This window comes from Knufia obscura (assembly GCF_036327395.1).
Source record: "Knufia obscura strain CCFEE 5817 isolate CBS 148926 chromosome Unknown scaffold_22, whole genome shotgun sequence".
In the NCBI taxonomy this organism is placed as follows: domain Eukaryota; kingdom Fungi; phylum Ascomycota; class Eurotiomycetes; order Chaetothyriales; family Trichomeriaceae; genus Knufia; species Knufia obscura.
Window position 1 is genome coordinate 201,808 of NW_027042708.1, and position 12,928 is coordinate 214,735.

The 12,928-nt window shown below is 52.4% G+C and overlaps 6 protein-coding genes across 6 annotated transcripts; 4 read left to right on the forward strand and 2 right to left on the reverse strand.

The window, feature by feature from the left end:
• Positions 1-276: 276 nt before the first annotated feature.
• Positions 277-1,803, forward strand: PMZ80_010965 (uncharacterized protein; the record flags this gene model as incomplete). The annotated part of the gene is made up of 1 exon (XM_064879353.1): positions 277-1,803. The coding sequence occupies one exon, from the start codon at positions 277-279 to the stop codon at positions 1,801-1,803; it is 1,527 nt and encodes a 508-aa protein (XP_064724936.1).
• A 739-nt stretch (positions 1,804-2,542) lies between these two features.
• ARG2 (Amino-acid acetyltransferase, mitochondrial) lies at positions 2,543-4,536 on the forward strand (the record flags this gene model as incomplete). The annotated part of the gene is made up of 2 exons (XM_064879354.1): positions 2,543-2,776; positions 2,821-4,536. 2 exons carry the CDS (start codon positions 2,543-2,545, stop codon positions 4,534-4,536), a joined length of 1,950 nt encoding a protein of 649 aa, XP_064724937.1.
• A 216-nt stretch (positions 4,537-4,752) lies between these two features.
• PMZ80_010967 (uncharacterized protein) lies at positions 4,753-6,909 on the forward strand (the record flags this gene model as incomplete). Its single annotated transcript, XM_064879355.1, has 1 exon — positions 4,753-6,909. The coding sequence occupies one exon, from the start codon at positions 4,753-4,755 to the stop codon at positions 6,907-6,909; it is 2,157 nt and encodes a 718-aa protein (XP_064724938.1).
• A 320-nt stretch (positions 6,910-7,229) lies between these two features.
• On the reverse strand, positions 7,230-8,119 carry PMZ80_010968 (uncharacterized protein; the record flags this gene model as incomplete). Its single annotated transcript, XM_064879356.1, has 3 exons — positions 7,230-7,788; positions 7,863-8,050; positions 8,105-8,119. 3 exons carry the CDS (start codon positions 8,117-8,119, stop codon positions 7,230-7,232), a joined length of 762 nt encoding a protein of 253 aa, XP_064724939.1.
• Positions 8,120-10,530: 2,411 nt separating this feature from the next.
• PMZ80_010969 (uncharacterized protein) lies at positions 10,531-11,361 on the forward strand (the record flags this gene model as incomplete). The annotated part of the gene is made up of 1 exon (XM_064879357.1): positions 10,531-11,361. The coding sequence occupies one exon, from the start codon at positions 10,531-10,533 to the stop codon at positions 11,359-11,361; it is 831 nt and encodes a 276-aa protein (XP_064724940.1).
• Positions 11,362-11,827: 466 nt separating this feature from the next.
• Positions 11,828-12,691, reverse strand: PMZ80_010970 (uncharacterized protein; the record flags this gene model as incomplete). The annotated part of the gene is made up of 2 exons (XM_064879358.1): positions 11,828-12,387; positions 12,463-12,691. The coding sequence occupies 2 exons, from the start codon at positions 12,689-12,691 to the stop codon at positions 11,828-11,830; spliced, it is 789 nt and encodes a 262-aa protein (XP_064724941.1).
• Between the last annotated feature and the right edge of the window lie 237 nt (positions 12,692-12,928).

Sequence of the window (12,928 nt, forward strand, 5' to 3'; positions counted from 1 at the left end):
CGCGACAACTACGCGCAACATGAGCTCGATTCTCAAGGTACCAGAACTCGTCAAGACACGACCTACCTTCACCCGCAAACGTGCGCGACAACGCTAGATGGCGCGAGGACCTGCGACACTTCACCAACCCGTAAATACGCTGCGCCAATTTTAACAACCACTCTTCAGAACGCCCTCACGATAGTTACCATGCACAAGCTCGCTGTCGAACTTGCAGATTCTACGAAACATTCTTTTGTGGTCTCTCTGTTTTTAGCCACGCTCTACCTCTTCATTATGGCCGCGTACAATTCAGCTGATCCCATGGCCACCATCTGGCCGCCCGACATGTCTCACTCTTTCTTAGGATGGACGACCATCGAGCTTGTACGAGGAACGTTGCATGATATACCTAGTATGGCCTCCAACTTCAGCAGCTTCTCTGCGTTCGACCTCCTCCTCACTTCTGGCGCGATCATTGTTGGCTTCATTGTCGCAGCGTTATGGTATGTTATTGCCAAAACCACACTCTTCTCGCGGGGCGACAAGGTCGAGCAGCCGCTGGATGGACCTCGTGGTGTCTTGGAGGCTATGAGGAAGGACAAAGCGCGACTTGACGAGCTCGAGCAACTATGCCAAGTTCAGCAGAGCCATATTTGCAAGGTTGAACCACAACTCGCCAGGTGGCAAAACGAGGTTGCAAACCAAAGCACGGTCATCACTCGGCATTTGAAGCATATACAAGGGCAAAAGAACCACATCAAGGCGGTCGAACACGCATTAGTGGTTGAGAGAAATCGTTCCCAACAAGTCGAAGCAAGGCACCTCCACACGATTCAGCAACAACAACTCCATCTCACGAACGGTAACAATGAGCTCACTAAAGTTCGACAAGCCAGAAGCGACTTGGAATTCGAAGTACAAGTGCTCAAGTCATCACTTTCGGGGGACGTCATAGCCCGCGGACCCGAGTCCTTATCTATGTCTAGTCTTGCACCGCCCTTCGTTCTTGTGCTCGTTGATGGAGATGCCTACCACTGGTCACTCGATCACTTTACACAGCAAGCCTGTCCACCTGGCGCTCATGCGGCTCAAGCCATCAAGAATGAGGTACAGCAGTATTTGATCAGCAACAAGAATCGCCTCTCACTGCAGTCAAGGGTCACTACACGAGTCTTCTACAATGTCGAGGGAAGGGGTGCTCAAGAAGGTCGTATTGGTCATCTTGCTACAGGCAAGCTCAGCGAATTTGCTCGAAACTTCACCGAAAGCATGCCACTATTTGACTACATGGATTGTGGCAGAGGCAAGGAAAGAGCTGATTCGAAAATTTCAGGTACGTATGCGGTATGCGTGAGAAGAATCGAGTCGCTGACCCTTGGCTCAGAGAATGTGCATCTTTTCGTCAGGAATCCACAGTGTCAAACCATCTTCCTCGCTGCGGTCACTGACAACGGTTTCGCCCGACTCCTCGAGCAGTATGCTGGCGACGAAGATACGAAGAAGAAGATTGTGCTCGTGCACCCTGGATTTGTCAGGCGGGAGATCGTAGCGCTCAAGTTCACGGCTATCGAGTGGCCAAGAGTGTTTCAGCGGCAGAGACAAGAGCATGCTGCTGTCATGAAAGAAAGACATCTGGCTTCGAGGTATGAGGCCGAGAGGAAAGAGAACAAGCGAGCTGTGACTGTGGCAATCTTCCAGAACGTGTTTGGCCTGGAAATGCTTCAGACCCCACGTTCGTACCTGCTTTCGGTGAGACCAAGACGTGATCATGTCGAGTACAAGGCTTTCAGAGATGAGCTTCTGGTGGAAGAACTTGACTGAGATGGAGATGCAACAGAGGGGAATGACAAACATTTCAACAGATAGGGTACGAGCTCAATACACATAGGCTTAGCTTTAAGAAGGTACATACATGATGCGACACTGCAGAGCGGCTCATGGAATACTTCGTATGCAGGACAAAGGTACAGCCGTGAGCTCTTGTTTCATCTGGTGCTCCTGTGGGCCGGCGACAGTACGAGGGGCTATGTCCAGGGCTGAAGGGAGCTGGTGAGGGCCGAGGGCGGAGAACTTCACGGCGACATCTGCGTTACTGATGAACCAGAGCGAGCACTCGACTTTGGCAGCAAGGGAGCTAGGGTGGTGCTTGTGTACCTTGGCTGGCCAGAGCAGGCCGCAACTTCACATATAGCTTTCAATCTATTCCTGATATACCGACTTTTGTGAATCAGCTACCGTACATCAATGTGTTGCCTGCCATGTCTGCCATGCCTATCTAGGAATGCCCTATTGCGTGTAGTTTATTACCGTTCACCATCTGAAGTGTTCGGGCCGAGCTCGGCCACGATGAGTTGGAGCAGAGCGGTGACGACGAAACGAATGACTCTTCGTTACCGACTTCGCGTACCTGCATAAGCACACAAAACCTTTGATACCGAGCTGGTCGAGTCATTAAGATCTCTCAATATGCAGACCCAAACGTGCGATTGATCCGAAGCCCGTATCATGCATCTCTTTCCCTGCTACCCGTCTGCACTTTTCGTGTGGGACAGCACGTAACATGACTTCCAAGGTCTGCCACGAAGGGCAGCAACTATGTCGACACCTACCCCGCCGAACTCCCTCTCTCGAAATCAAGTCACAGCGGCCTCGGAATTCAATCACTACGACAGGTCGAGGCTACGCCTCAGCTGCAGCTGCAGTGGATACCAAGCATTACGGCCAGCAGCAGAACGCCAGACAGATCGCAAACAGTCCTTTGGGACAACAAGCACAGCAGAAGGAAGCGGATAGAGTGAGCAAGCAACGAGCAGAGTTAGGTCAAGCTAATAGCAACAGGAATTCTTCGCCGACCTGCTCAGCTCAGCAGCCACTAAACGAGATGCGAAAGCCTACCTCACCCGACTGAAGAGCCCTCCAAAGACAAAACCTATCCCTACGAAAGCCCAAGCTCAGGTATCTGGATCTTACGTCAATGTTGGCAACCTCTTCCGTGGCAGTCGGGCGGCTGAGATGAGCCCGGTCTTCTCACAGTCTGCACCTGTCGAAGCCGAGTTCCAAGAGGAGGAGACACTCCATGTGGCATTGGTCAAGATCCAGGATGCGGCAGGTCTGGCGCAGAAGACGTTGTCTGGAATTGCAGAAACTTTGGCTCAGCTCAATCGACTGAGCATATCGCCCTGTGTTGTCGTTGAGTCGTCCAGCTCAGACAGAGCTCAACTCGGAGAAGAGGTCGACAAGCTTGTCAACGCAATCAATGAGTTTGGGAATATTGCAAGAAGAGTCGACAATGCTCTCACTATCAATGCGGGTCAGGCTAGAGTATCGCAGAGGAAGCTGCTGATGCGACCACTGCGGCGGGACAAGATACCAGTTGTTGCTAACGTCGCATACAACGAGGATGAGCAGAAGATGGCTGTGATTGGGATCAACGATGCTATGCTCGCCCTCACGAAAGAGTTTGCAGGGCTGAACATCAAGCCCTCAGAGGCCGAGGACTATCAAGCAGATTCAAGCGCGATCAAGCAGGCACAGAAACGGGTCTCTCTGGACCGCATCATCACAATCGATTCAGCAGGCGGCATACCAAACGACCGGGCTGCAGATGGCAGACACGTCTTCTTAAACCTCGAGCAGGAATACGACGCCGTGCGCTTGAGGCTGCAAGCAAAGATCGACAGCCCGGCCGCGATCACACACCTAGCAAACCTCGACCTCCTCGACCGGGCTCTCCAGCTTCTTCCACCGACCTCGTCCGGTCTCATGACCACCCACGAAGAGGCAGCAAATCACGGTCGGGTGGGTGCGCCGTCCCACGACCCTTCCAATGTCGGAACGCGTCGTCAGAAGAATGCTCTCATCCACAACCTCCTTACAGACAAGCCGGCATATTCATCCTCACTTCCCCTCGGCCGCCTCACCAAGAACGAGCCAAGTGGCGAAACCCTTCCGCTGCCGTCCCATTCCTCTTTCGTCAAACGCGGCATGCCTATCACCATCTTTCCCGATCCCTTTGAGGCTCCGTGGACGGCGACGTTACCACGTCTGAAGCTCACTGATCCACGGATCGACCTTGCCCGCTTGGTGTACCTCATTGAAGACAGCTTTGGCCGCAAGCTCGATGTCGAAGATTACCTCCGCCGCGTCAACGACAGAATAGCCGGCGTGATAATAGCGGGGAACTACGAAGGTGGCGCAATATTAACGTGGGAGACACCGCCTGATGTGCCTGATGCAGATCCAGTGCCATATCTCGATAAGTTCGCTGTGCTGAAGAGAAGTCAGGGCGCAGGAGGCGTGGCGGATATCGTGTTCAATGCGATGGTGAGGAGTTGCTTTCCGAATGGTGTCTGCTGGAGGAGTCGGAAGGATAATCCGGTCAATAAGTGGTACTTTGAAAGGAGTAGAGGCACTTGGAAGATACTCGATATGAATTGGACTATGTTCTTTACGACGCCTGGAGTTGAGGTGAGTGATCGCAGGTTCAAGGAGTATGAGAGCGTATGTCGGGGCGTGAAGCCGAGTTGGAAGGATAAGACTAAGGCCGCAGATTGAGTGACAATAGTTGCGGAACTTCACCATCTGCGCTTCCACTTCTGAACCGCAGTCCTCTCCACTACACAGTCTACCGATGATCGTCCCAATCTCTCGCCCATCTTCGTACTCATGTCAGTGTAGCTGCCGTCTGCTGTCGCCGCTACAAATTCGCTTGTACAACACAACAAACCACAAAGTCCAGTCGCACATCAAAATTGAGAGATCCAATTTGCAATGGCGACTCCCATAGCATTTTGCGACAGATGCGATTATCAGCTGGAAAGTTCGCGCGCTCGATGTCGATATTGTGGAGAGACTGGCGGACTGATACCCGGTGAGCACAACGGTGATCCTGGCAAATGCTGGTTCGGCTTCTTCAAGGACGAATTCAAGGTCATGCCAGAAGCTGACAAAGCTGATCATCTTGAGAATATGTCCGAGCGAGTCCAGATCTTCGAGGATCATGCCCATCGATTCGTCTATCGACCTACAAAGCGACAAGAAAGAGAAGGAGAAGCTATCAGGGCAAAAAGGCACAAGGATGGCCAGTTACAGAAATACCAAAGCAGAGCTGAAAGTCGCGAATACGAGGCTTGTGATAGGCCTCGCCATGATGGCCATCCAATGCTGCCGCAGCCGCCTCTACAAGAAGTTGTCCAGAGCATGACTGCCCACACGAGAGGCATGGCACAAGAGAAATCCTGGCATGGTGCTGTGTGCACTTGCGGAGGAGCGCACCCAGAAGAGCTATGTGGAACACACTCTGAGTACCTGGAACTCTGGATCGATGCCTTTGCGCATATAGCAAACGATGGCTACTGTTTGATCTATCTGCAGGCAGGCAGGCCTCACCTCACCCATTACACATGGCAGCATGGTCAAGGCGTGTTTCGGGACCATCCAAGCAATCCTACACTTCCTCCGAGTCTACAGCATTTAGAAAGCCCATGGCCACGAGCTGCGATGCTGCTTCCTCTGCCGTACGAATGCTATAGACAAGATGGCTCCGAGCTGCCAGTAGCAGAGCGGCAATTGCCCGATGATCTGGCTGGTGGACTTCGGGCTGGCTTGATGCGGCGATGGGCTAAAGACGAGGTCAAAGCGCTACAGGAAGGCTTTGACAGCGGTATCAATACTTCTAGAAACATCATCCAAGAGGAAGCGAACGAGCGCATGCGTGCGATCGGCGCTCTCCGGCAGCGATATTACAGATTGAAACGTACCCCTGTGGTAGAGCAAGAATCGAATCAAGTTCGAGAGATCGTTACTCACCGCGACTTGCTCAGTGGCGTGCCACACGATTGGCGACTTCGTGGCACGCCCTTCAAAGCCGGTCAGGTCGCCTGGTTCACACCAGCCTTGATGGACACCTTGCTGGAGGTCATGACGGAAGAGGACGAAGCGGAGCTTTACAGGCTATGGAGATTCTACAGACTCCGAGATACTGGTTCGGAGGATCCCAGTGAAGTCAATGAGCTAAGACATACTGTGCAGCTTGCTTGGGGTATTGTCGCTACGTATGTTCTTTTCTGGAGACCTGATTGGCGAGCCGAGGACTACGAGAAAGCGACCGGCTTTGCAGAAAGTATGAGCAAGGTGCGCAGGAATTACAGAATGTGGCCGTCGCAGCATGTGCAGGCTGCTTCCGGACTGTCAACAAGCGACAATCCCAATCACTCGCGCCTGTCGGTGATTGCCGAGTTCCAGACAGGCGATAGTGCTACAACAGGCACTACTTCTGTGCATCATATGCCAAGAATGGATGCTTCGACCATAGACCACGATTGCGCACACGCACTCATGACAGATGCCACTTCCCAACATCAAGCCTCTCTACCGATCGACCTGACTCGTCTTCCGATGTCCACTCCTAACATCAGGCTGTACCTGCGAGATTACTGTTGGACACAACGCGAAGTCGGCCTTGGAGAAGACAAGCTACGTAGTTGGAGTGATTGGCTCGCTACCCAGATCAGTGGCCTTGTGATGATGTTGCCGGACGAATCGCTCTCCAGGGATGACTTTCAATCGTGCTCATACGACCTCTATTGCTTTGCCACTGTTGCTGAGCACGCACTCAAGCCACTTGTCGAGTACGTTCGTACGTTGTCGAATTTGGGGTGTGGTAGGCAAGCTGATCGGGTGGCGCGATTCTTCGAAGGACGATGCCATTTGGTGGATACTAAGTTCTCTAAGTATACGCAGGAAGTGACTAATGCACGACATCGGTTGTGGTCAACTGAGACCTACCGGCTCATCAAAAGTCTGGTAAGGAAAGGGAAATTGCCGTTGGCAGATCTCGATGGCATCGAAGGAGGCTGGCTGCCGCAAGCACAGCATCAATCAGCACCATTGAAGATGCTTGTGTGGCCACAGGCATTCGAAGAGTAGCTGTGAGCGGGACGAACGGTATCGGCACAAGAGGAGTAAGAACTCAGGTATGAGATGTGTATGGAAAACAGGCTAGGTCATACGGGTGAAGCGCTTGCTCGGAGCAAGAATAACACAAGAGGTCACGATGCAGACTCACCACGAATACCGAGCAGTCTCGCAGATGAAGCTGATGTCATTTCTCCCGATGTTGCACTAGGATGTTGAATCAAAGCACAAACTGAAAAGAAGAAAGTAGCTAGCCTTGCTGTCCTCAATCAACCCTTTCTGTCGCTGTCCTTATCGTTCCCCATGGCAAACTGCCATCGGCCGGTCCATAATCAACCGATCCAGCCGAGCAGCCTATTGGCGATCTTGTTCGCATAATCCGCCGTAGCACCATTTCCGTTATTCAGGTCGCTCCATATGGGCGATGTGCTGCCCGAATTGTACAATCTAGCCGCCTGATAGTAGACCTGCCCATAGCTTTCATCGGCGCCTGTACCACTGGCCTGGTTGTGAGCAACGGCTTGCCCGATCAACCCAGCCAGACCATCTCCAGCGCTAGTTCCTGCGGTTCCATCCAAGATCATACCATAGATCTGCTCCTGCGGACATGGGTACTGGGTGTTCCCATCCCAGTTGCATGAGTGGGTACCTGCGTGATCTTGCATCAACCCTGGGTTGAGGACGCCCTCCCAGCTCTGGGTGGTGTGGACTCGGACGCAGCCTCCTGACTCCTGCATGATGACTGCGAGGATGAATCGCTGGTCTACGTGGGTCTGCTCGGCGGCATTCTGGATGCCCCAGTAGATCATGCCGATTTCGTCGTCTGTGTTGTCGGCGCCGTATTGGTTGTTCGAGCAGGATTGCTTCATGAGTTCTGCATTGGTATCGAACCTGGATGGGTATGGCTGTCAGTATCAAGAACAGTCATTCGGGTAAGGGAAGGATGGAGGTAGGTATTGACGTACATCGTCTGGAAGTCGATCCAGGAAGACTTCTCGGGCCAGCCAGCATCGGCGGACCCGTCGCCGTAGAATTGGAGATATTGCGAGGCAGCGACATCAGCAACAGAGCCGTCCTGGATCTTTGGAGAGCGTGCATTGTTGAAGACCGGTGCGGCAGACGCCAGCGTCGCCAGTATGGCCGTAGCAATGGACTGCGAGATGCCGGTTAGCAGTGCTTCTATCAGTTTTGATCATTGGCTGCTTACAGCTTTGAGCATCATCTTTGTGATTGTTGGAGGAACGAGTCTTGACTGGTGTTTCAAGGAGTTCTGCTCGCTGCTTTATGGACTCTTGATTGTGACTGATTCGTACTCTGGTAGTGGTAGACTCACGATTCTGTTGTTTGAGGCTGTCGTGCTGTTGCCGTCTCAAACCGCCAGGGAGGTGATTCGTATGCCATCTTATACTCGAGATCTAGCCGCTGACTCATGTTGGCTGCGCATTGCAGTGACAACAGCCTGGCATGACTGCAACGTTGCTCGTAGGTCGGTGACATGCGAGGAATCTGTCACATTGTGAGAAGGTGATATACATAGACCGATGTTTTGTCCTGGCGTCGTTGCTGCCACCACTGCTTTTTGACGGTGAAGCAGTGGCATCTTGGAGGTCGAAAGACGTGAGGCGGTCCGCTGGGATGATACACACAATGTTGAGTGGCATGAACTCCGCGACCTTGCTGGGTGGGATGCTGAGCCAGGTGTTTCAGGTGTTGCCGCGGGTTGTGGGAACACGGGTACAAACAGCTTGACATCCCGCTCCCGTGGTTGTATCCCGCTTCTCCAGACCGATCATGCTTGCTGAGAACCACAGCGCGGGTTTAGGATCCGCAAAGAAACAGCCTTCATAGAAGGGGAAAAGACGGACTTGAGACTGTTACCCTGCGGCCCCGATGTTGCGGGTGACTCGATGTCAAGAGAGGCCTGCCGCTGGCTGAAGGAGATTTTGCTTGTGGAATTGCTGAGTTCAAACTTGCTTGCACCATTTGCTACCACCAATTGCAACGCTGCTTCATCTTGCAAGCCACTCAACAGCGCACGGGGAAAGTGGTGGGCTGCACTTAACATATTGGTTGCATCACACACTGATTGCGGGCCGGCTCGTGCTGCGAGGACGCAGAGGCTCGAGGAACATGTCAGTCTTCCTTGTCGCGAACTATGGCAAGCTGCCTCTCGATGGTCACAAATGGTAGCATTCAATTGGCAGCCGTAACCCTCGTCAGCGCAACAGCCGTGACCCGAGTCGTAACTATCAGCGCAAGTCCAAATCGCGCGTGCTGCTTCACCGTCTGAACTTGTAGAGCTTTTGGTCAACACGCCGCCCGTGTTAGAGCAAGGGCTTCTGAGTTGGACAGACGAATACGTTTCCTGCCTCACAGGGGGTCACCGGCCAGGAGGAGCTTGATCCGGTGTCCTGTCGATTGAGGGCGTCGGAACTTCTGTGGGAGATATCAAAGCTGATGTGATTTGGACTCTTAATGTTGCTCGTGGCCGAGGACATGGAAGTCGCCAAAGGAGCCCAGAACGAGCTTGGCGCTGCACTGAAGCTGGGTGCTTTGACTCAGATGACAGATGGTTGATGTGATAATGCTCGAAGCGACATGGCCCAAATGCAAGGAAATCTTAGATGGACATGGTTGTAGGATGTATTGAGCATGATGGGCGTGACTTGTTCAAACGTCCTGGTATCGAAGTATATTGGTGAGGAATATTTGCCCATAGTCTTCGAGACGTGCTTGTGTCTTGAAATGACATATCCCAAAGACACCACAAGGTTGAGCAAACTCATTTACAGGACACCGGAGCTCTACAGCTTCGACAGCGCATCTAGTTCTCATTGTACACCGTTGTAGGGCAGAGAAGACGGCAAATGCTGAAAGTTGAGCGCAGCTTCCCTCGCTCCCACACTGCTTTTCGTGTGAGGGAAGTCTCACACGTCGCTAGCAGCACACCCAGAGATCATGCGAAGATCACAATGAGCTTCATGAAAAGAAAGCCTTCGCGGGCATCATGTTGTCACAATCGATTGCCAAATATGCTCGTCGCGGCCACGTTGTCTCAGCTCTGCGCACCCGATCCTCAATCGTGATCTTGCTTCAGGACAGACTGGCGACATCCATCCACTTCTCGAGAGACCATCATCCTGCGAACACTGAGCAATGCTGTTACAGATGAGGTTGGCCAGGTGATGCATCCATTGCGGAGGGAGGCTTCCTGATACTAAGCGCAGGTTATGACAACACGATGGAGCAAGGCTGTGCTAACTTTGAGTTGGTGGTCATCCATTTCCTTTGGCAGAAGAGAGTCAGGTGTTTGCAACGAGAATAGCAAATATTCTTCCGATAGCATATCTGGCAGGTAAGAGCAGAGATATCTGAAGCTGCGGCAACATATTTGTGGTGACTGCAGGTGTGTTTGCTGTTTTGAAGAGATAAAAATCAATCGGCTTGATGCAAGAACTCAAGCTGATTGCGATCTCAAACCAAACTTACTGTGTGAAGATCATTTGAGGCAGCTTCATCTGCTTGGCTCAGCGGTACAGACCTGCGTGTCAGAGGTTGAATATCGTGTCCCAAAACTACTTATCTACTCTGACTTCTCTAGCCATATTCCCAGCGTTGACAGGCAGATCGAACATGGGTGAACAAGTCGTGCTCAACCATCACAGTCAGCCTGCGACTCCCAATGGGCAACGCCAGGCCCAAGATGGCCAGTACTACCATCAATACCTCATGCCCGACGACAAGCAAAGCAATACCTCCATGACTCTACCTCTACGTCTCAGCGGTCAGACCTTCGCCCGTATCTCTTCTGATCTGTCACAAGCCCCACCAGTACCACAGAATTCAGTGCCAGTAGACGCGAGCAGTAAACAGGACGATGCACGAGATGTGCATGTTCAGACGCGCAAAAGAACATGGGCCGACACCGAGACACAGGTCGTGGATGTGGAGAGAGCTGCGAAGAAGCTGAACCTTGGCGTTCCCGAACGTGAAGGGGAGCTACATATTCGTGACGGCCGCGCCGAGATGGCAGCACTCCACCCCTTGTTTACTAGGTCAAGGAGCACGAGGGAACTTTGTTGGTGCTACAGATGGAGTGCTAGTCCGAGAACTGACCGTCGGCATCTTTCCGGCCGCAATGAGTCGGTCACTGCTGTCGAGAGTGAACCTTTCGTCGTCATCGCACTTCCTGCTCGAGTGCAGAGGTACATTCACGAGATGCGACTACAGCTGACGACAGCCAGAGCCACGATCGACTGGGACAAAATCCTGCAAGTGTACGACCAAGTAATGGCCAACAATACACGATTGCAACAAGAGATGATGGACGAGCACCAACAGAAGGCACTAAGTTCGAACTCGGACAGAGCAAAGGGCAGGATCTTTCTGTCGATCGAAGATGGCAAATTGCGAGGCTTTGAGCGCCATGACGGTGAAGGACAAACAACGTCTCAACCAGACTAGCAGGATGGCGACCGGCATCGAGAGTAGCAGTCACCAGTGGTGCACTGGCGAGGAATGTAGTGTCAAAGTATTGAGCTCACTTTTCAAACCATGCGAATCCCTTGTCCGATCTGCGATGTAGTTCACGCTTCCGCATAACCCAGCTCTATGTGAAGGACTTTGAATGAACGAGATCAGTGGCGACCACCCAGTCTTGAGCACAGTCTTACTTTCATCGGTGGTCCTCAATGAATACGGGCTAGCTACGTTGCTCACGAATTCGCACCAAGCAGCAAGTCTGATGTTTCAAGCACCGGCCTGAGATACCATGCTTCCGCGACAGTCATAGGTATTCGAGCCATTTTCTACCCAAGTCTCCCACGTCCGAACCGCCTGCCTGCCTCAAAACCATGTTCCAGGAGATCTCCAGTGGTGCTTCTGGCACACATCGGCGGCCAGCTTGATAGGATGTGGAGCTCGTCCATGCTCAGTACCAATACTCCTGCTGCTCAGGTCTCATCATCACGTCTGCTCGGGTATCCACTTGCCTCTCACCGCTATCAGATGTATTAGCGGCGGTCGTGCCCTGCAGCTCACTACCTGCCCAATCTCCGTTGAGCTCGATCACTCTGCTCTGCCTTTTCGGCCCACCATCGATTTTATGCCTCTGCCGGATCGCTTCGCTGTCTGCTTCGGCGTATGCTGGCTTACCTTCTACCTCAGCATAAGGTGGCGCAGGCTCCTGTTTCGCTGCATTCGTACGCCTACTCCGGATGATCAACAGCCATACCATGATGCTGATGAAGGCGATCGCACAGACGGGAACGGCAACCCCAACAGCTATTTTGGTCGAAGACGGTGGTACTGCGTTTGATGTGGATGCTTCAGGGGTGGGAGTGGGTGCTGGCGACGTCGGAGTGATGTCCGTTCCGGGGCAGTCGACCGTGAATTGGCTGATAGAGGTATCGTTTCCAATGCATTGATCTGGAAAAATCGGGACTCTACGACCTTCTCCACAATATTGGTTGTTGCGGTCGTAGACGGTTACTATGGCGCAATCAGTCTTCTATCGTCCATACTCAAGTCTTTCATACAAATGTGAGGGAGTTGTGTCCGACGTACCAGTACATCCAGTGTCCAAGGTATTGATGCTGAATGACCAGAATGATGCTTCGATCTGCGTACAGATACCGCCTAGAGTCCCATTAATGCGCATAGGGTTCGGATCAGCACACTGGCTGCCTGAAAAGAGGTTGAGAGAGCCATTGGAGGCCGCCATAGCAAGACGAACGAAGAATTGAGATAGAGACCAGCTCGTGGCGGGTAATGCGGAGAGCAACTTCAAGGACATCCTGGGGTTGAAGAACCATAGCAGTGGAAAGCAGAGGAGCGTCTTTGACAGCATCTGGTCTCACCAGATGTGGTGCATCTTGATTCTAGTAGAGCCTGGACCTAAACTTCGTAGTACAAGAGCCCATCAAAGATCTCAAGGGATCGTATTCGTGCAATAGTTCAAGATGATAGTGCCGCACACCGCCTGTCACGTCCATACTATGCATTCCTGGTTGTTGAACTCTAATATCGCTAG